Raw genomic sequence first — 21,471 nt, forward strand, 5'->3', positions numbered from 1 at the left:
TCCACATACTAAAGCAACCAGTATAGAAGGCCGAAACGCAAGGAGAAAACGCAAGAAGTAGAAAGTTCAACAACTTCTGCGTTGCGTTCTTGCGTTCTTGCGTGTCTTGCGTTTTTTATAAACGTGCTGGTAGAAGAGTTAAGGTTGGACTTTTACCGTAGTTGCGTTTCTGCGTTCTTGCGTTTTCTATAAACCCGGCCTTAGTCTTGAAGACGACGGACTCACATGAAGCTCAAGTACCTAGAACCTAGAACCTAGACAGCGCTGAGCATCCCTGGCAGGATATCTGCCAAGAAGCCGTTATAAATACCTCGTGGTGGAAGCACTGCCGGCGAAAATCTACCAGCTGTTCGCGTTAAACGCTGCATTGAAGTTCACCGGCATCTCAACTGTCGTTTCATTTTTGAATCATACATCCAGATTTATGTCGTGTCAGGAAGTAAATAATATTTTTCTGGGATTTTAACACTTCACGAACAGCATACAGTTATTTAGATCCTTTACATAATTGTAACCAGATTCGAAGTGCTTCAGTATTAATTCCAGTACCGACAGTTCAATTAGAGCTTATGGGTTTTAAAATTTATATAAATAGGAAAATTCAGTTTCTAGTAATTAGTGTTAAGAAGTTTCTAGAATAACGTGTGAACTGTGCAACGGCTCCTAATAGCCATAGACGCGAAAGTGCAACAAACATGGCGCCACATGCAGTTACACTCTCTTGCGTAACAATTGAGCGTTTAACGGTTTTTTAGTTCCGCTACGTTTCATTAATCTTTATGACATCATCGTCTCGACCTGGCTGTACAGAAGTTTTACTTCAAATAAACGAGTATGCACGAACGCGGGGTTTGTGACTTTTGCCCTGAGCGTCCCCGAGCCTTGGTTATTTTTAAGCGCTCAGCCGCTGGAAGTTCAGCCACTACTCACTAGATGGCTCCCCCGAGCGTAAACGTGTACGTACCAAACCAAACAATCGCTTCAGAAGATTTCAACGTAAAAAAAATTAAAAAATAAATGTTATGATTTCAGTATTTTTATAACAAATAAACTGAGCGATGTGACGCCACAGTAAATAATTGCATTCGTACTTAGAATTACTTTCGTTTGGTTCCCGGTCATGTCATATTTACTTGGTGTTGCTAGCAACTCCTCGAGCCATGGTTATTTTTAAACGCTCAGCCGCTGGAAGTACAGACGCTAGTAATTAGATGTCTCTCGCGAGCGTAAACGTGTACGTCCCAACCACCTTCTTAGACCGTGGTCCCAACAAACAAACACTTCAGAAGACAACCAACTTTTTTTTTTTTTTTTTTTATGATTTGAGTATTTTTATATTGTATAAACTGAGCGTCAATGAGACGTGAAGCACAACTTAACTTAAAATTATATTTATTTACTAGTTGATGTACCCATGCTTCGCTACAGACAGAACATTCTAGCACTGTTCATTAAACACGCCTCTCCTCGCCACGAACAAAAAGAAAACTAGATCGAATTCGGAAGTGAGCTTATGAAAAGAACTAAAATAATCGTGAAAAATAAAAAACCAGACGCCATCTTGTATTCAAAAAATTTGGGTGAGGCTTTGTCGTTGACGCACGGCAGTAAGTATAATATGTTGGCCGGTCCTAGCCTGGAGTCGAGGTGTGGAAACGGCTCCGGGGTCCGCCATCTTGAATGACCTTGACCTTCTAACTTCGCCAAAATTTCAAGGCATTTTTAAAAAAATCCCCCCCCCCCCCCCCCACAAAAATGTCAGAAATCGAAAAAATATTTTTTTTTTCCCCTTTTTTAAGAGAAAATTTCCCGTTTTAGTCCTCAAAAATGTCAACAGCTTGAAAATTCCCCAAATTGGCTTAAATTCCCCATGGGCAAGCCGCTGTAAGCCACCGAGGTCATGACCTAGACCGTTAGGATGTCACGCACACCAATTTTTTAATTATGACGTAATCATTGCAATTTTCGTAATGGCCAACATCTTGAAAATCCGTATTTTTTAAGCTAGAAAATCGGGAAAAAAATTTTAAGTTGGAAGCACAAAGTCGTATGCGCTATCCACAAGGCTATGCAGCTGATTTACATCCAGGCATTTTAGTAAGTTCATATAAGCTAGTCGTGAACCACACCTCTACAAATGACAATGCATTATGTCGAATATTTAAGGGAGAAGGTGTAAAAGGTCACGAACACATGTAAAATTATTATGTACGCAGGTGACAATTATGTTAAAGTTGAACTCTATCTTATTGTCTATAAAATATAACTTTTTTTTTCCTTTTTGGAAGATTATTGTAAACAATCACTTTTAAATTAAGAAAATCGAAATTGTTCTTGATTTCAATTTTATCGGGCGAGGACTTCAGAAGATTTCATACTGATTTTCTCAGCTATCTATATCTCTATTTCTATAAATATCAGCTTGATATCATTTATCCTTACATCATTTTTTGGTCACAACAGATGTCAGTGAAATGTCAAAAATACGTAAAAATTCATTACCAAGATGATGTCAGACCTAGCTCATGTGTTCACTGGGGAAATGCACAGTATACACAAATTAAACTTTTCACGTGGTCAATTCAACTTCTCTTACTGCTACTACAGCATGTCGGTGACACTAAACGCAGCTAAAATGTTTTCACTTCAAAAATAACAAAAAAATAACAAAGGAGAAGAACACAAAATGACAGAAGTTGTTTGGTAATTTTTTTTATTGTTTATTACATCACTGGCATCACAACGATTAATTTATTATTTAAATACTTAATTCAGTCGTTTAAGCGGAAACCAATATACATTTAAATAGTCTTAAAATATGTGTTTTCAATACAAATGTTTTAACAAGATGAGCAGTATTTTAATAAAATTCTTTGTCGAAATTCAGGCCCATACCCGGAGTTTTGTATTTTAATTGGAGCCGTTACATTATACATTATTCGCGACCAGACATTTAGTTGAAAACACAATTTTCGTATATTTAGCAAGCTCGGCATTTTTCCGTGTCCCATTTTCATAATATAAGTACATTTGCTACATGAGAATGAAACTACAGTAAACTCGTGTAATAACATCATGTCAGTGTTAAGAAGACTGCAAGTATCCGCTCTACCACTCTGGTTCTGGGGTAGAGCGCCTGCCTTGTGACTTGTAGGACCCGGGTTCGCGCCCCGGCTCCTCCAAGGCGGATTGCCCAGATGAAATGGTGGCATTTTCTCTGGTAGGAATACAATCCCTTGTAACAAGTCAGGCTACCAAAAGAAACGGTGGGTGGAACAGAAAAAAACCTACCAGGTGGCTTCCAAATGGGGAGCCCGTTTCTTTTCTTGGGCTCCCCATGCGGTGGCCATTCCGGGGGTTTCTCCGGGGGAACGGAGTTTTGCAAAAATATTTTTATTATTATCTTTTAGTTTTGTCGCGGTTCAGTTTTTAGTGACTGCTATAAATAAGCTCAAACAAACATTTAAAATTTTTTTGCTTTCGTACATAAAATATTTGAATTCAGTGTGTATCAGGCTGTGAGTAGTTGTATACTGATGTTGGGTGTTCAACCATTTATCACTATATATTTTCTTGAAGTATTATTAACAGTTAAAATTTAGTCACAAACTATTGACCAATATCTTTGTTATGAAGTATTCGAAAAATTTTCGAGAAAAAAATATTTATAGTCACATGAGTTTTATTCCTAAAAAAATATTATTTCTGAAAAACCCCATCATTTTCAATCAGGACGATCATCTGTAACACACACGCACATATATGATTTGTGTAAGTACCAAATATAGTTAAAATATTCTGTTTATTTCAACACGAGCAAAGCTTTTGATACTTTCCAACACAATCTTACGATTAAAAAATTATTAATTTTAGGCTTCGTCAAGCAATATGTGATATATATATATGTTTTAATTATCTTAAATCAAATTTGCAAATGCACTTTCATGGTATTCGGTGTTCCGCAAAATAGTAGTTTATCTTCATTACTCTTTCATATTTAATAAATAATATTCCAACTGTAATCAAGAAAAGATGCTGATGAAAAAATATATTATTGGGAATATGTTTGTGAAACTATTCAGCAAGATATTTCAGCTGTCCAGATCTGGTTTTCAAGTTAACCAACGTCTCCGAATTACGATAGCATTTATTTTATGACCTTTAGTAAAAAGAATAATTCAATTAATTAGAATTGTCGCATTACATTACATAACATTAAAAGTAGTGTCCACTCTTGAAGATATAATTAGGTCTTATTAAATTTATAACTTTCTCCGCATAAATAATTGATTGTATACTTTGTTCTTCAAATTGATTAGCTGTAAAGTAGAATATTGTGTCACAATTTTGAATTAAATAACTAATTTTGATTGTACTAGAATTGCAAGACTGCAGAAAAAAATTCTTAAATTCCTTTTAAATATGCTACATTCCTATAGGTATAAATTTAATTTGCATTTTCTATTTATTAGCCGTTCAATCAGTGATGCACGTTTTATTACCATTTTTGATGCTTCGAACATAATATCTCGGTTTGGATTAAGAATTTCATTAGTGACACTTTTAAAACCATTAGTAACTATAAAATTTGTAAAAAATAATCTAGAAACATTCATTGGTAAGAAACTTCAGCAAAAATCTACTAGCTGCAGTACCCGGCTTTGCCCGGGCTGAACACCGGGTGATATATTGTCCGCGAGTTACAGCAAAATGGATAGCGATATGTACAGTGTGTTGGACATTAAGAAATGACATATAATTACTGTTTGTGTATCTGTGACCTATGATTTTCTGTTTACCCATGGCGATCGGTTGAAAGGTTTATGCGCTACAGTTACAAAAAAATGGATAGCATAAAAACCTTCTTCATGATAAAAACACTTTGATGTGCCAAATTTCATGGCGATCGGTCAAACGGTGTAAGAGTTTATCGACGTCATACATGTCAACATCCAATTATATATATTCTTATATTTCGAAATTTTAGGGCTTTCACTTTTCCAGAAAGTGGATTTTCAGGACCTCGAATGGTTTGGAACACTCCAAATCGAAATAGAATAGGTTTTCGCAATTTTGGGAAATTTTTTTATTATTGGGTCATTGACTCCTTGTGGGGGGAGGGTAGTTTGAGGACCCCGAATGGCTCGGAAACACTCCAAATCGAAAGAGATATAAAGGAATATAAGAATGTAGGCATTTACTGTACTCCTATCTACCATAATAACAATATTGACAAATAGAAAAACTTATACCTACCTATGAATAATTTTCTAAATAAATTAATAAGTAACTCTATGTTTAAGAATTTACGTACATACATAATATTAAACTTCAAACTATACAAATAGAAAAAATTAGTAGGCCCTACCAACCTATGAATAATTTTCGAAGAAATTTATAATTTTAAGAATTTATATACCTACATAATATTAAAATTCAAACTATCCACACAATAAAAACCTAAGAATGTTAGTGTAACTAATTTTTTTTATTTGTCATAATACCTAAAATACGTATGTTTCCAAAATGAAACAAAGTATAAATAATGACCAATTTGACAAAAAAAATTGTACAACTCGAATGAAATTTAAAACATACACGTGAAATTTAAAAGAATTATGAGTGCCCTAGGTAGGGAGAAAAAATATATATAGAAGAAAATAAATTTAAAAAATGGGTGCGTGTACTTAGGTACGCTGATGAGAAGTTATACTTCTTTGGCATCATTAAAAAATAGTTTTTAATTGTATGCAAAAATATTGCGTGGAGTCCCTCCGCGCGGAAGAAGTGAAACTTCGTAATGTGGAAATGAAAATAGGAAGGGGTAGAAATTGATTTTTAGTTAAATCATATTGTATCAAATCAAACTAAAAAAATAAAGGAAATAAATTTGTAACGATCCATAGATTGAAAATTGACGCGGCGAGACCTCGTGGACATAGAGAAATGACACACACTCACTATTTATGTGTTTATGAAACATGATTTTTTTCTGCAATTTAAATTGTAATACACAAAAACGGTATTGAAAATTGAAACAAATATGGCGACACTACAAACTGTCAAGATCTTTATTTTTTTCTTACTCTCTACTTAGTTCCTTACAATAGCAAAACGTAACGTAATGGCTTGAAAGCTATTGCTCGGCAGGCATAGAGGAATGACACTAACAGTTTGTATATCTATGACACACATTACATAAAATTAAGATATATATTTTTAACCCGTTTAAAGATTAATTTTTTTTAGACAAAAGATAGCCTATGTCCATCCCCAGGATATAATCTATCTCCTTGCCAAATTTCATTACGATCCGTTCAGCCGGGAAAAGGTAACAGACATACAGACAGACAGAGTTACTTTCGCATTTATAAAATTAGTATTGATAATCTTGAAGCTGTGGCGCGAAGTACGAAATTTAGAATTTAACACTTTGTTGGATCCGTATGGGAAAATAATCTCACCTCAAATTTTGAAGCAACACATTGCAATTCACAAATTTCAAAATATATGCTTTTTCAATTCCAATTCGACAATTACTTCGACACAACACAAAGTTCCATTTTAAGTTGCTTGTGTTATGTTGAACATTTGAGTCCGTGCTTTCAACAATGATTGATTTCGCATTTTGCTGGTTAATAAATAACAAGGGAAGAATTGATCCAAAAAATATGATAACAATAATGGCCTACTGAATGACGCTCACGCTGGGGGTATGTACGTGTCTCGTTTCAACTATTGTGCTGAATTTTTTTGGGTTCAATATTTTTGTGATGTCATCATTTGTGGGGGTTTTTTCGTTCTGTTAGTCCATTTTTCTTTGTTTTTTGATATTATGTGGTGTTTATATCCTGTTGACAACAGCAATTTTTTGCTTAATTTGTGTTTTTATCTTGCAGTTTTTTTGTAGTTTTCTTCTACAGACATATATGTGCTTAGCAATGGCGTATGTCCAAAAGCTTACATCAAGTTACGTGTAAACAGGTTAGCTAAGTCGGTGCTACACGATCTAGCCGGTTGACAGATGACTTCCTCGCCGTGTCCGAAGACTGGGTCATGTGGTTGGAGGGAGGTGGGGGTTTGGGAAGGGAAGATGTCGCAACTCAGGGAGATGCGATGACGCAGTCTGCGGCAGGAGACACCAGATGGCAGTCCTCGGGCGGGCTATTTGCAGAGCCGAGAGCCTAGCCGTCAACACGGTCCCGGTCCCGCGACCGGTTGGCTTTTGTTTCCCAACTACACTGCGAAACAAAAACATGCGCGGATATCTGGAACACGCCGTTCCCTAGACTTCGCAGGACACCAGGACTCATTTATTTATCCAGTTTTTGATCTGTAGATCCCATATGTAGGTAAGGACTCCGGGATATAGAACAAGTCAATTAATACAAATATATACATATATACAAACATACTGTACAACCCCAAAAACTAAATATTACAGAGTACTTTTACATTTCAATAGTAAGTAAGAAGGAAGAAAAAAAAACATGGGTACATAAGAAATGGTATAAACTCAAGTCTAAGGCTCAGAGCAAAGAGTCAGTTTACAAAACTCAATATTTTTCTCCTCGTTTTGTGATGGATTTAAATAGGATTTACCAGAGTTTAGTTTTCTTATCTGTTATTAGGTCAAATAATTATATCAGAGAGTAGGAAGGATGTTCTAACAGAACTTGTTTGATTGTTCTTTTGAATATAATTAAATCGGTTATATATGTGACATTTTGTGGCAATAAGTTGTAAATTTGTATGCCTATGTAATTTGTTCCCTTTTTTTACTGACTGGTATTATGAACTGTTATCCTCAATTTATTTACTTTAATGAAGTCCCTCTCCCATGATACACACAACACGGAAACAGTAATTGAAATTTGTATCGACCAGCACTTCAGTTTGTTTTCGTTTTGCCATTGTTGTCCGTATTTTAGCAGGATACCAGATTGCCCGGGCCCTGCGCGTAGTCATGAGTCTGTCCACGACTTCACTGGAGTCTAAGAATGGGTTTTATGATTAACCATAGCTAAAATATGTTACGGAACCCTACCGTGTGTAAAAATTGTCGCATTTCGAACGCTAACATCGGTTCCGACCTCAGATTTGGGAGTTGAGAGATGCGAGAAGTAAACGTTTGCAAAAGTATAGGGAATCATGCGTTGCTGCCTGCGCCATCTATAACCGGCTGTTAAAATCAATTAAAACTTTTTTTTTTCCTTTTTAAACCCCGTCCCATCGAGCTGTATTCGTTGCATGCGTTACACGTTGATTCTGACGTTAATTCACCGGCTGCCAGGCCCACTTGAACAGCTGTGTGCTCTATGGTTACTCACTGCTCTATGGTTACTCGCTACTCTATGGTTTCTCGCTCTGCGGGGTGACGCCTCTCTCCCGTCAGGCTAAGGCAGTAGTCAGTTGCCTGATACGGCTCACGGGAAATTTAAAAATCAAACATACGTGGTAGAAATGTGGAAGGGTTATTTTTTTGCTCTTGTCGAGTAGAAAGTCAACTCGTCCAATATAACTGCGGCTCTCCTGACACCAACTAATCAAGGCTGCCTGTTGCAGATAATACAAGATTGCAAAATTAGATAATAATATAATTTTGTACAGCTCCAACGGTCGCATTATTGTTCTTCGGACGCACAGTGTGAAACAAGAATGGCGTATGTCTGACATGATGACAAAACAATCTTTACCTATGCAAGAATCCCTTAACACCCCCCCCCCCCCCCCCCCCCCACCTTTTATCTGCACGGAGTAACGCCAGTTTTGCCACTGCTTGCTGGCGTGAATGCAGCAGTTAGATGCTTTCTGATTGGCCAGTGCCGCGTGGAATACGACGCGTCTGGTGTGGAGAATGAAAAGATGCCTTGTGTTGGCCGACGCTCGGATAATTATTTTTAATCGTGGCGTCTGTATGTCCTGGGATTAAAAAAAAATGGTGTTTTAAAAATACGCTTGTGAGTGTAGGAATAGATACACGTGTGTGTGTGTGTGTTTTTACAAAAGAATCGTGTTATTCCCGTTCCAAACGCAGGTAAATAAATATATTTCCATAATGCTGTCTGACTAACCGCTATGCGTGCAGCCTATGCAGGTGTGCCGCCAAATTTTGGTAATTAAAACAATTTATATTATAAATATTGTATCATTTACACACACGAGCTATATTTTCAAAGAAATATATCTCTCAAAAGCTTTTTGTGTGTAGGTAGTTTACTATGCTAGTTTGTGTCTTCGTGCGAAACGTTTTATGGTAACTAATACATCAATACAGAAAGGAAAGAAAAAAATAATCGGAAAACATGGTTTTCACACATTACACAGTCTCTAAATTTACTCCGAAGGGATAGTTAAGTAATCCCAACTAGTTTGTGAAGAAAAAAAAAAATCTTACATCACAATACCTGTGATTTTACGCCATTCATTGTTTACCCGCGATAAATAAAAAAAAATGTTTTTTTTTTCATATACCTACTAGAGACGTTCCTGAATTTATTAACACTCAAAGGAAGGTTTCTTAATTCCTACTGATTTGTGAAAAATTTACATACTACATTAACGTTACAATACTGACATTCATTGTTTACCTGTGTTGTTTTTTTTATTTATATAATTTTAGCCAATGTAGGTGTTTTGATAATCAATTTCGTTTAAATAACGACTGTATTGCAATAGTAAGGAATTTTTAATGTTTATATTTCATGTTTGTTGTTTTATTAGCATAAGTAATTATATTACGAAATGTTTGTTTTGTTACATTGCATTTAGAGTACGTACTATTTTGAGTCACGTTGTAACGAACGAATTTAATGGGAGCCAAATACTAATATTGCAGTGTACATTTAAATGGACATTTACTCTCTCTTTCTAACGCACAGTATCTGCTATTAGCTTTGTCCTTGTCTCGGAGTGTTCTGTTGCCAGATGCTCGTCATAGAGCGTACTAGTTTCAGACACAACCTAGTTGTGTAATGAAACTTTGTTTAATGGAAAATGTTATTGGGTAAGGTTAAATTTGAATTGCGAATGGTTGAAACTCATTTTCACATTCATCAAAAGCATTATCTGATAATTTCCTCTTCTTTTTTTTTTTTAGTTCTAAGAAGATATAATTGAAAGAAGCTATCTTGGTTTCAACCGTTTTTGTTAATATTATCTTTGAAAGATTTGTGCAATGGTAGTAGATGACTTGATGTAAGCTTTTGGACATACGCCATTGCTAAGCACAAGTATGTCTGTTGAAAACAGCAATTTTTTGCTTAATTTGTGTTTTTGTCTTTTGGGTTTTTTGTAGTTTTCTTCTACAGACATACATGTGCTTAGCAATGGCGTATGTCCAAAAGCTTACATCAAGTCGTTTTTGTTAAAATTTTGTTCGTATCATTTAATTTTAAGAAGTTTTCAATATTTTTCATGCTTTCGTGGACTGCCTTGTTTTTAATTGTGACTGTTTGCCACAAATATTATCTCCTGTGAAATAATGATTGGTGTAACCCCTGTAAGGTATCAGATCGGCAGCCGTTTTAATAAACGAGGACTTGTGCGAGGCTATAAACAGTTGTACTTCGTGGAATCCATCGTAACATTAGCTTATTTTTTAAAACTATGGAATTATAATGTGAAATAAAATAATTTAATTTTGGTTGAATTTTTTGGCCGTATTTACATTTGCTGTTTTTTTAAGATATTAGGGGGGAAATTGTAATCGTAAAAGTTCCGTTAAAGTTCATTAAAAAGTAAAAATATATATATACAGTTATGGATCAAATCGGCAACAGATAGGACACCAAAAATCAGTGCCCTAAAAATAAGGGACTGGCTGTGTCCTATCATGCACTTGGAATATGGTTAGGGTACAGGTATTGCATAATCAACACCTAAACCCTTATTTTTGTGTCTTGGAATACAGCCCTTAATGTTAACAAATCGGGTAGTCAAAATGGCAACAGCGTTCGCCATTTACTCTGCACTGCAACCCAAGCTTAAAACAGACTAAAATGTATGTTTTAGATGAGTCTGTTCACAATCATCTCTCGATGCCGATACAATCACTCAGTTCTAGCCCTCTCTCGGATAGCCAACCACGAAACACAAACAATGGCATAAAGTTTAACACATAAAACTCTTTGGTATGTACCACAACTTTTTTTCAAGCCAAAATTCAACGGTGGTTTTGCTTATTTATCAGATATTTTGATATTTTACCCCGTAAATACACCTCGGGTTTGTTTGTAAAAAAAAAATTAAAATGATCCAATTAAGATGGAATCATGAATATGTTGCAATAACATATTTGAAAGTTTTTTCTTGAACGAAATCATGAAAACTCATTCGAAATCGAAAGGCAGGTGCGCGAATCTGAATGATTCCCAATGGAAGACTGTGTGGCCCAAGAGTTTTGGGCGTGGGGCTTAACCAACACAAGTCATCTCTGGATGCGGTGCTCATAATGTTGTACATTGTCCATACATATGTTGGCCTATATGCATGCAACAAGCAGAAAACTTTAAAATATACAAAAAAAAGTCTCCCGTGAAACATAGTTTAGAAGTTTACGTTTATCAAACCCGTTTAACAGTCACCATTTTGCAAACACAAGATGGTTTGCTTAATTCCAAACGATCTACGCGCTTGTCGAAAGGTATATTGGCTAGTATTTAAAATTGCATGCTAGTAACAGTTTTATCCTTCCTTTCCCCCCCTGAAAGTCCGTATTGGAAACGGGGCACCGGACAAAACAGCGCTCACGTGCCTCGTGACGCCAGCAGGCGCCAACAATGACGCGCCCAGGTGTCGCCCAGGGGACAGGAGGAGGAAGAGAAGTGGCGGGGTAGTTATTTCGGAAAGTGGCCGCGTGAGAGGGGGCCAGGAATCAGGGAAGGGGGTTACGGGAACCCACTCACTCCAGCGGCCAGTACACGCCGCGGTCTCGTGCGGGCAGAAGCAGCGCGCGGTGGTTCGGAGACTCCTCGCGAGTGCCAGTGAAGCTAGTGGATATATAGTGGTCGGCCATGATGGTCGGAGGAGACGTCAGTATCGCCTGTCCCGCCTGGAGTGTTGTTGTTGTTGTTGTTGTTGTTCGCCTCGCCATTGTTGTCGGAGGGGATGGCCAGGAGGCAATGGCGTAGCAAGCGGGTGGCAGGGATGGCCCCCGCCAGGGAAGCCACCACGACGGATTCGCTGTTACTGAACCCTCCTTCCCCCTTCTCTTCTAACCCAAGAAGGGCCGCCAGAGATTAGAGAAGGTTACAGATGGAGCATAATCTCTGAGCACTGTGGCCAGTTTGTTCACGTAAGAAGATGGCGGCCATTTGTTTATATCTAGTATATAGAAATGTAGTTTACTACATACTCTTGTACACAATCATTTTTCTCGAGTCATCAGTCTTTATTTGTTTAATATTCGTGCACATTTCCACCACCATACATACATCACTTATGAGAAAATGCGCTTTTCTTCATTGTACAATATGGCGGCGACCTGCTTCCCACTTACGTCCCCTTGCTTCAGCAGAGATACCAACAAACTGTGTTTATGCTCCATCTGTAACTTTCTCTAATCTCTGGGGGCCGCCAGTCACCTTAGCTACGCCACTGCCAGGAGGGGATGTTGTTTTACAAACACGAGTCTGAATTCGTCCCACAAACCTCATCATCTGCAGGTTCAACACGACAAAAATTAGTTGAAAGCATATACACAACTTACGGTAAACACTGCACTCCCCAGGGCTGGTACACGTCTTTGAAGACGAAACTAAACAACTTTTTTTTTCATCGTAAATAATAGATAAATTATTTAAGATGAAACATACGGGCATCTGGATTATGTTTAATCGAAAGTAGTTCTACAATCACCGCGAATTTCGTTGCTGTAGCAAAGTTATTTCGTTGTAAATAATTGGGAGTTGCAACAAGTCACATAAATAAATATAAGGTGTTACACCCAGATATTTCAATTTCAGTGAAATAATTTTGCAACAGCGACAAAAATTGCGGTGGCTGTAGAACATAATCCAGACGTTCAGTGGTCCATACTTTATTATTCACAGTAAAAAACGTAGTTCGGCTTCAACTTCAAATATATAGGCTATTCCAGTATTGGGAAGCGCTTCAGACCCCAAGTCGTGCAGATGTTTTCAACTTTATTTTGGTCGTGATGAATTTGCAGTGGAAGTTTGTCGTCGAGTTCAGACTGAGCCCGTCTACAGTAGTCCGAACCTGTGCGTGGTCCGTGTCCTTATCCGAATGTGAGTGACGTCACATTGTCTCACCGAAAACTGCCCTGTCCACAATTGCGATGTCCGGTGTCCGAATGTATTGATTTCTAAAGTTGTCACCAGAGCGCAGTAAATGTGCCAAACCAAATGTTTTTCTTTATTTTTTTGATGCTTTGTAGTTTGAGATTGAACTTATGAACGTTATGTAACTTATAAGTGACTTACAACACATTCCATTTCCTCACAATAACAAAAACAAACACCACGTTTTCAAACGGTAACCGGAAATTCAAATATCGTGAGTGTTCTGTTCTTTTTCTGTGTCCGAAGCACACAGGTTGGGACAAAAAGTTCAAATTGACGAATGTCTTCAGACCAGGTAGGTTAGGACCTTCGCCCACTTGACGCACGACGTCAGAGGGTCACGTGGACCAATCAGCGACGAGTGTCCTTCGGACACGGTTTAGGACACTGCTATTGTAGACGGGCCATAACTTCCGCGTCTCGCCACCGGGTGATCATCAGAGACGGACATGCCGAGCCAGTAAGGGTCGAGGGGGGAGGGGAAATGCTGACGTGACGTGTGTTTCAAACAACCGCCCCAGCTTCGTCACCCCATGACGTCTGGACTCCGTGAAACACAGACGTCGGGATGTCCGGTACTGGGAGAACTTGGGTGCCGCTGAAATTGTGCCATCTCGCTTGGTACGAGGGGATCGGAAAAAAAATGGGGGGTTGTCTGTAAAGTCGGTTTACGGACGATAATTTCACGTGACAACGTCTTTAGAAAACATTGATTAAAAATATTGCATACTTTTTAATTTTCTAATGTTATTTACAGTTTTTTTTTCAAATTTCATTTAAATAATTTGTTTAAATATTATAATCACGAACAATTAGTTAAAAAGCCCGCCTTACCTGTTTGGTATTATAGAAGATTTTCTCGCACGGTGGTTGGCCGGTTCTTGCACGCTCGGCTCAGGTGGAACGTGACAATAAGTCATGCTTTTTCGTGCGTGCAGACGTTATTACGTCAAAAAAGGGAGAGGAAATGTCATATAGTTAAAAATATTAACGAGTTGTATCTATTCATTTATATAGTTTTTTTTTACTGTCCTAATGCGTGTATAAATCTTGATTCGCAACCGTCCCAGCTCGGATACTTCCCAGTCGTCACGTGACACTGGTGGGCACGAACCCCGTTTCCCCGCCTGAGAAAACGAAAACTTCCCTGACGCAGATTACATTCACACAGAGTGTAAAGCAAAAAAAATTTGTTTGTCTGTAAAGTCGGTTTACGGACGATAGTTTATCGTGACGTCATAACAAAACATTGATGAAATTATTGCATATTTTTATGAATAAAATTGAATCATTTTTATTGAATTATCACTATTTTGTATGGATACAAAGAAGGAGTGAAATGAAATCTACAATTTAATTGATAAATTTTCTTTTATTTGCACTCATTAATTCAAATGTGTTTATTACTTTAACGAAGAGATTATTTTAACTATAACTTTTATACGTGTTTGCTATTTAACTTCTTCCAATCTGTGTTATTCTGTTAAGGATAGGATGATGATAGGAAAAGTAGGAAACGAATGGGAGTGTTTCAAGTTTAATGTGCTTCGAAAAAGTCAAATCGATGGTTGTTTCAATCGAGTGGAAGAGATATAGATGCGGCGCAAGCGTAAAATGAGCATAACGGGACACATAGTAACGGGACAATGTGCGTAACGGGACACTTTTTCGTGCGTGCAGCCGGCGTTCATCGATTTATTAGACGTTGTCACGTCAAAAATTAAAAAAAAAACACCGAAAATAAAACCAGTGAAAGTATAATAAATTGTGTTTGAAATAATCTTCAATTATTACACTATAAAAGATTTTACTACCGTAAAAAAACTGTCTTTTTAGTTAAGTGAATTGTCGGTGAACCGGGCTGCTAGTGTCTTCCAGGCTAAAACTCAACTTCTGCGTCCCTTGTGATATTACGTGAATGTGTATCGGTTGGGTCAGGGGTTAGGTTCCTATTTGCCATAATGATCAACTTCTGAACTTTCTTACAATTTCATTCCCTATTATGCGCTTCAGGAATAATTTATACGTACTTTTTTTAATTTATTCATCATGATGAATTGTTTCACACATTTAACATACTCCGTCTTGAATCACCCAGTAAAACTTTAGATCTTTTACATTTTTGATTTTACTCCTCACGCTGAATTGTTTCACACATATAAAATGCCCCAACCTGATTCACCCAGTAGATTTAAGATCTTTAACTTTTTTTTTATTTCCCATCGAGATGTTTACAAAGCTACCAAACAATCCAGCGAGAGGCTAGGCACTCGCTCCACAGTTTATCAACGAAGTAAACAGTTTATCGCGAGCTTGTGTGGAGGCCAAGCAGCTATGACGTGGGTTTACATCGAGCGCAACATTGTTTGGAAACTTCGCGCAGGAATTCCAGGTGCATCCGCAAACAAAGCATGCCTACGGCGCAGGAATACATCCACCCGAAAGATAAAGAAGATTACCCATTTAGAATGTCCCATAGCTCAGTGTTAAACCAAGAACAGTTTATAGGGCAGTAAATTAAGGGTTTGTATAGAAATAAATACTGAAATTAAAAAAAATTGTCGTAGTTTTCAAGTTATAGGCATGTTTTCAAAAGTTTTGAAAAACCACACCCTGCACTAAATTATTAGATACTGAAAACAAAATTTTTGCTACTCAATCATCAATAACACTATTGTTGATAACAATTAAAATAACATAAAAAAATGCTATACTTTAAAGGAAAACAATTATTTTAAAGACTTAATGCCGCAAAAAAAAATCGAGTCAGGTAAATTTGACTAGCCATGCTGTAAAATAAATTACATTGCAAGATGGCTAATTAAAGCAAATAACTTGCTTATTTAGGAAAAAAAATTACAGTCTGAGTAGTAAAAGTTACCCAATAAAAAATTGTTGCCGCATTAGTTGTGCAAAAAATTTATTTGCCCTTAAGTATAGCATATTTTATTTTTAACTGTTTACATTAGTAGGGTTATTTATGATTGGGTAGCAAAATGTTTAGTCACAGTATACAACCATTAAGTACAGTGTGGGGTTTGAAAAACGTTTGTACAAAAGCCTGTACATAACTCGATAACTGTGACACTTTTTTAAATTTTGGTTTTTTTAATTCAGAATTAGTCCCAGCTGTTCTCGGCTTGATTCTGAGTTACGGAACACTCTGTATATAACTGTTATCAGACTCACATCCTTAATTTATTCAGTTGGGAGATCGTATTACATTGCTAGCGTTGTCCTTTCATCTTATTAAAAAAATATACCTATATATTTCCTGTTTAAAAAAATTTTTTTTTTGTAATGACCAGCTTATTTTACAACTTCACCTCTAGAAGAGCTATTTTTGTGAAAGTATTATAGAGGAAAATAAAAAGTTAAACTCGACTTCGAAAGGATGGAGCAGAGTTGGCATCAATTCAAACTGTTATTGCCGCATGATACAGATATAGCCGCGCCGAAGAAGTTCTATGTAGTATTCTGAAGTTGGGTGGCAGTGGGTCTATTATACAGTGTTTGGGGCCTAATAGGACCTATTACTCTGCCTTTAAGAGATTATGCGTTTGGGGATAAAGGCGATTTTAAGAGCAAGTAGATACGAATTAACAATGTCTTGGCCTTAAAACACGAATCTGTGTATAATACGTGTGTAATGATTTGAGATGGTCGTTAATCGACAATTATAAGCCATAACAGAGAAGATATTTCAAATACAGGACTAAATTCTTACCGTAAGTTGCTAAACAATGGTCTTAAGGAAAAACAAAACTCTTTGTGTTAGCTCAGTTTACTCTGCAACGAGAATAAGCTTACTCATTCGATCGTACTGGTTGAACCTCTAACATTCCAAAAAAGTACATTTTCGTAAGAATTTAAAGTTTTTTTTAAACATCCAGTTGTTTGATTTTTGGAAAGAAATTAGTGAGTACAGCGACATCAGTCCATCTTCAAGATCGACAAGCTGATAACAGCTTCCGTATTTATCTGAATATCAACAGAGTTGCTATCAGGGGCCTGCCAGACACACATGAATGAAGATAAAAATTTTAACAGCAATTTGTTAATGTGTTATTCTGTAGAGTAACCAATGCATACAATTCGTGTCATGTTACGAAGAAACGAAAAAAAAAATTTAAACATAGTATTTACAAAAAAATTGGTTGTCTGTAAAGTAGGTTTACGGACGATAGTTTAACGTGACAACGTCATAACAAAACATTGATGAAATGATTGCATACTTTTATGAATAAAATTGAATCAGCACTATTTTGTATGGATACAAAGAAGTAGTGAAATGAAATCTACAATTTAATTGATAATTTTACTTTTATTTGCACTCATTAATTCAAATATGTTTATTACTTTAACGAATAGATTATTTTAACTATAACTTTTATACATGTTTGCTATTTAACTTCTTCCAATCTGTGTTATTCTGTTAAGGATAGGACGATGATAGGAAAAGTAGGAAACGAATGGGAGTGTTCCAAGTTTAATGTGCCTCGAAAAAGTCAAATCGATGGTTGTTCCAATCGAGTGGAAGAGAGATAGATGCGGCGCAAGCGTAAAATGAGCGTAACGGGACACAGCGTAATGGGACAATGTGCGTAACGGGAAACTTTTTCGTGCGTGCAGCCGGCGTTCATCGATTTATTAGACGTTGTCACGTCAAAAAATATATATATAAAGAAAACCCTTTTCATCTAAGGAGCAATAACCATGAAACAATTCATGAATTAAATTATATGTTAATCATATTTCACGATATTTCTGTGAGAATACCATGGCTTCGTGAAGGGTCTGCTGACAACATAGCCTACATGTAGGCGAACCCTGGATGGTATTTGGTTGAAAGACTGTCCAAGCGGGGGAAGCCTTCGATTCACAGACGAGTGAGCCAAACGTCCGATCGTGCATCTTTGGTTTTTTTTGTTGTTTTTTTTTTGTTCATTGTAACTCGTGATAACAAATGGTCAATTACGTTAGGTTAGCTACATTATAAATACTTTAAAACATCGTGGACTGTTGATTTGGTCAGGACAGCTACATTAAAGATACTGTGAAATCATGCAAACGTTTTCCTAGCCCTGGATAGCTACATATTAAAAAAATTATTTGCTAAGCAACCATAAAATGATTTTACAGTATTTTTTAATGTAGCTATGCTTACCTAACATAACCAACAATCCACAATGTTTTAAAGTAGGTATTTATAATGTAGCTAACCTATCCTAATCGACCGCAAAATTTAATGCCACACCGGTTTATGAAATGAGATAGAACCGGGGGGGAAGCATGAACTTCGGGGAACTTCGGGTGTGGCTCTCTCGTCTGTGAAACGAAGGCTTCGCTCTAAGCGGGCCGCCGGATTGGCTGGCACTGGCCTGGGGACGAAGACACACGCAGTCGGGTGACGCCGCAAGGTGTCCGTCTCTGCTGATGGACCAGGCACTCGTGTGCGGGGGGTCGCGTCAGGGGTTGTTGGGGGGGGGGGGGGAGGGGTGAGGGGTCATTGGGGCCAACCCCCGGGAGGCAGGCGACAGGCGATGCTGACGACGTGCTCAGGTGTGGAGTCAGATGACGGTGGAGGCGGGCCAGCTGTACCTGGGGGACAGCAAGAAGGCGCGCTCCGACATGGTGAGTGCACCCGGGCAGCTCGGAGCACACTGGCCTCTATCGCAAGACTGCAATGGGGAATCTTGATTTAATGCAGCTTTTTTGGACATACATCATTTCAGATTTTGCACTGTTTGTCATAAAAAAATTTCGAAAAAGAATTTTTTTTTTTTTTTTTTTTAATTTATTTTCTCCGTGACGAACACTGCAAAATCTGCAATGGTGAATGTCCAATGGCATATGTCCAAGGAAATTCCCTCATTGCATGAATAATTTAAAGTATTTTTCGTTCCATTCACGAAGTTACACCTTACCAAGCGCCGTGTATTTGAGAGCTCAGATGTTACAGAATGTCAGTTGAATGTCCTCGGAAGAACTGTGTCGTGAAGCGTGGTTGGAGACGGGACCTGGACCTGGCGAGTTGTTTTGTTTCCGCAGACCATCGAGAAGCTGCCTGACAAGGTGCTGCTGAACATCTTCTCGTACCTGTCGCACCGCGAGATCTGCCGCGTGGCGCGCGTGTGCCGCAAGTGGCGGTCCATGGCGTACGACACGCGGCTGTGGCGCTGCGTGTCCCTGCGGCCGGAGGTGTCCGGGCTGCACGTGGGGTCCCTGGAGACCCTGCTGGGGCTCATCAGGTGCGCCGACCCCTCCCGGCCCGTGTCTGCTGAGGTTATGTGTCACACGCCACGGACCGGACTCACGGTGATCGGTCTCATCCGTCAGTCATGTATCACCTGACCTGCGGCCAATCAGATTTCCCTGGAAAAAAAATTCCATAGGTCCGACTGTCAAAACCTTAACCAAGTTTTAACTTTTCGACGGACGCACAAACGGATGATATAACCTCCAAAAAAAAAAATGTCAGCAAGATACCTATTCGCCGGCAACCTTTACTATCTTAAAAGGTTTTTAATTTATTTTCTGTTTAACTGCTTATAATTGAAATTTTTTTAACAACTGAAAATATGTTAATACATATCAGATCAATAATGATGATTTTAATGTATTTTTAAGAGCTTAACTTTCATGATCGTCAAACACGCAGTCATGTAGTACAAGATAAAATTTCACCATTATTTAAGACTTCTAGTCTGTTGTCAGCATTGAAATGTAAAGTTATCTGACGGACGTGCGGATCACTGTGAATCGCTCGGCTTGCTGACGGACGTGACGTGACGGATCATTGTTGAGTCCAGCTTTAGTCATGGCTTCAATCGCTGCCATGGCTGTCCAATCTCCTCCTACCACACGATGCATGAGACCCTTTCCTGCAGGGCTTATCCCTACATGACCAGGCGTATATGGCACCTAGATCTCTCCCTAACCCAGACCCTTCCTAAAAATACGTTAAATTTAGGTTAGGTTGTGTGTGATAAATCATGGAGGTAAGAAGTAAGTTATTTAGCATGTACAATCTTTTCCATGTTAATACTTGAAGTCAAAATAAGAACGACCCTTTATCTGCACAGTAAAAAAAAAATGTTTATTATGAAATTTAACTCTAATTTCGTGCAGATGTGTTGGTATTAAGTTTAAGGCATGATGGCATTTTTACAATTATTCCAAGAGAATTCTTTTCAAGCTATCAAACAAATCTATAGGATATGGCAATTGGAATTTTTAAATTCGTGTGTGAGCAAGAAAAAAAATAGCAGTCGAGGGTGATTTTGTTACATATTTAATAAATACACAAATAGCTTTCAAAATAAAATGCCGTACTTTAATTACTGGCTTGTACTCCAAAGAGGATAGTATCCATAGAGATCATGATACGGTATGCCTCAAAGTGAACTAAAGAAACTAACAAGCTTTAAATGTAACTAAACTTAGTATACTAGTTATGTAGGAATTTAAATTTTTAAACATCTTGCACAGTTATCTACATTTGGTATTATGTGTTTGATTATTAGGTTGTTTTTATTACTCTGCTAATATTGGTTATTAGTTATGGGGTTTAAAAAGGGGGAAAAAATCACTAAAAACGAGACATCACGAGGTCTGAAGTCGGGGTGAGTTACTAGTATTTGTTTGCCACGAGGGAAGTGTTCCGACAGTACAGGCAACTTGGGCACGCTAAGGCGTTGTGTTGCAGCACGTGAGCACGTTGAGGTGTTGTGTTGCAGCACGCGCTTCGGGCCTTCGCTGCGCTACATCGAGCTGCCCATAGAGCTGATCACGCACACGGTGCTGCACGAGCTGGCCAACAAGTGTGCCAACCTCACGCACATGCTGCTCGACTTCTCCACCGCCATGCAGCTGCACGACTTCAGCGAGATGCAGGTGCGAGCCCTGTCCTCTCCGCTCCGGTGTATGTTCTGCAGTTGGCAACTCTGCGCGGCGCCGGTGTCTGTTCTGCAGTTGGCAACTCTTAAGTCCGTTACGTGAAGACGTCTTTAAAATTGCTTCCACAGTGGGAGGCAATTTAAAAAAAAAGGGGGCGGGGGGTTTGTATGTAAAGTCCGTTTTACGGACGATAATTTTACGTGATAAGGTCATAACAAAACATTGATGAAAAATTGCATACTTTTTTTTAATTTTCAAATATTATTTA

The 21,471-nt window shown here is 38.0% G+C and overlaps 1 protein-coding gene across 4 annotated transcripts in view; it reads left to right on the forward strand.

The window, feature by feature from the left end:
• LOC134537074 (F-box/LRR-repeat protein 2) overlaps positions 1–21,471 on the forward strand; it is a 37,480-nt gene that overhangs the window by 6,260 nt on the left and 9,749 nt on the right. For 2 of the 4 annotated variants that reach the window (XM_063377306.1, XM_063377307.1), the window contains 2 exons: positions 19,356–19,555; positions 21,044–21,200. In XM_063377306.1, the coding sequence (XP_063233376.1) occupies positions 19,356–19,555; positions 21,044–21,200 (357 nt within the window). Of the gene's footprint in view, positions 1–6,551; positions 6,714–11,840; positions 12,033–18,866; positions 18,939–19,355; positions 19,556–21,043; positions 21,201–21,471 lie in introns of those variants that run through there. The other 2 variants (XM_063377308.1, XM_063377309.1) reach the window with 2 other exon arrangements.

Source organism: Bacillus rossius, chromosome 11, assembly GCF_032445375.1.
Source record: "Bacillus rossius redtenbacheri isolate Brsri chromosome 11, Brsri_v3, whole genome shotgun sequence".
Classification (NCBI taxonomy): domain Eukaryota; kingdom Metazoa; phylum Arthropoda; class Insecta; order Phasmatodea; family Bacillidae; genus Bacillus; species Bacillus rossius.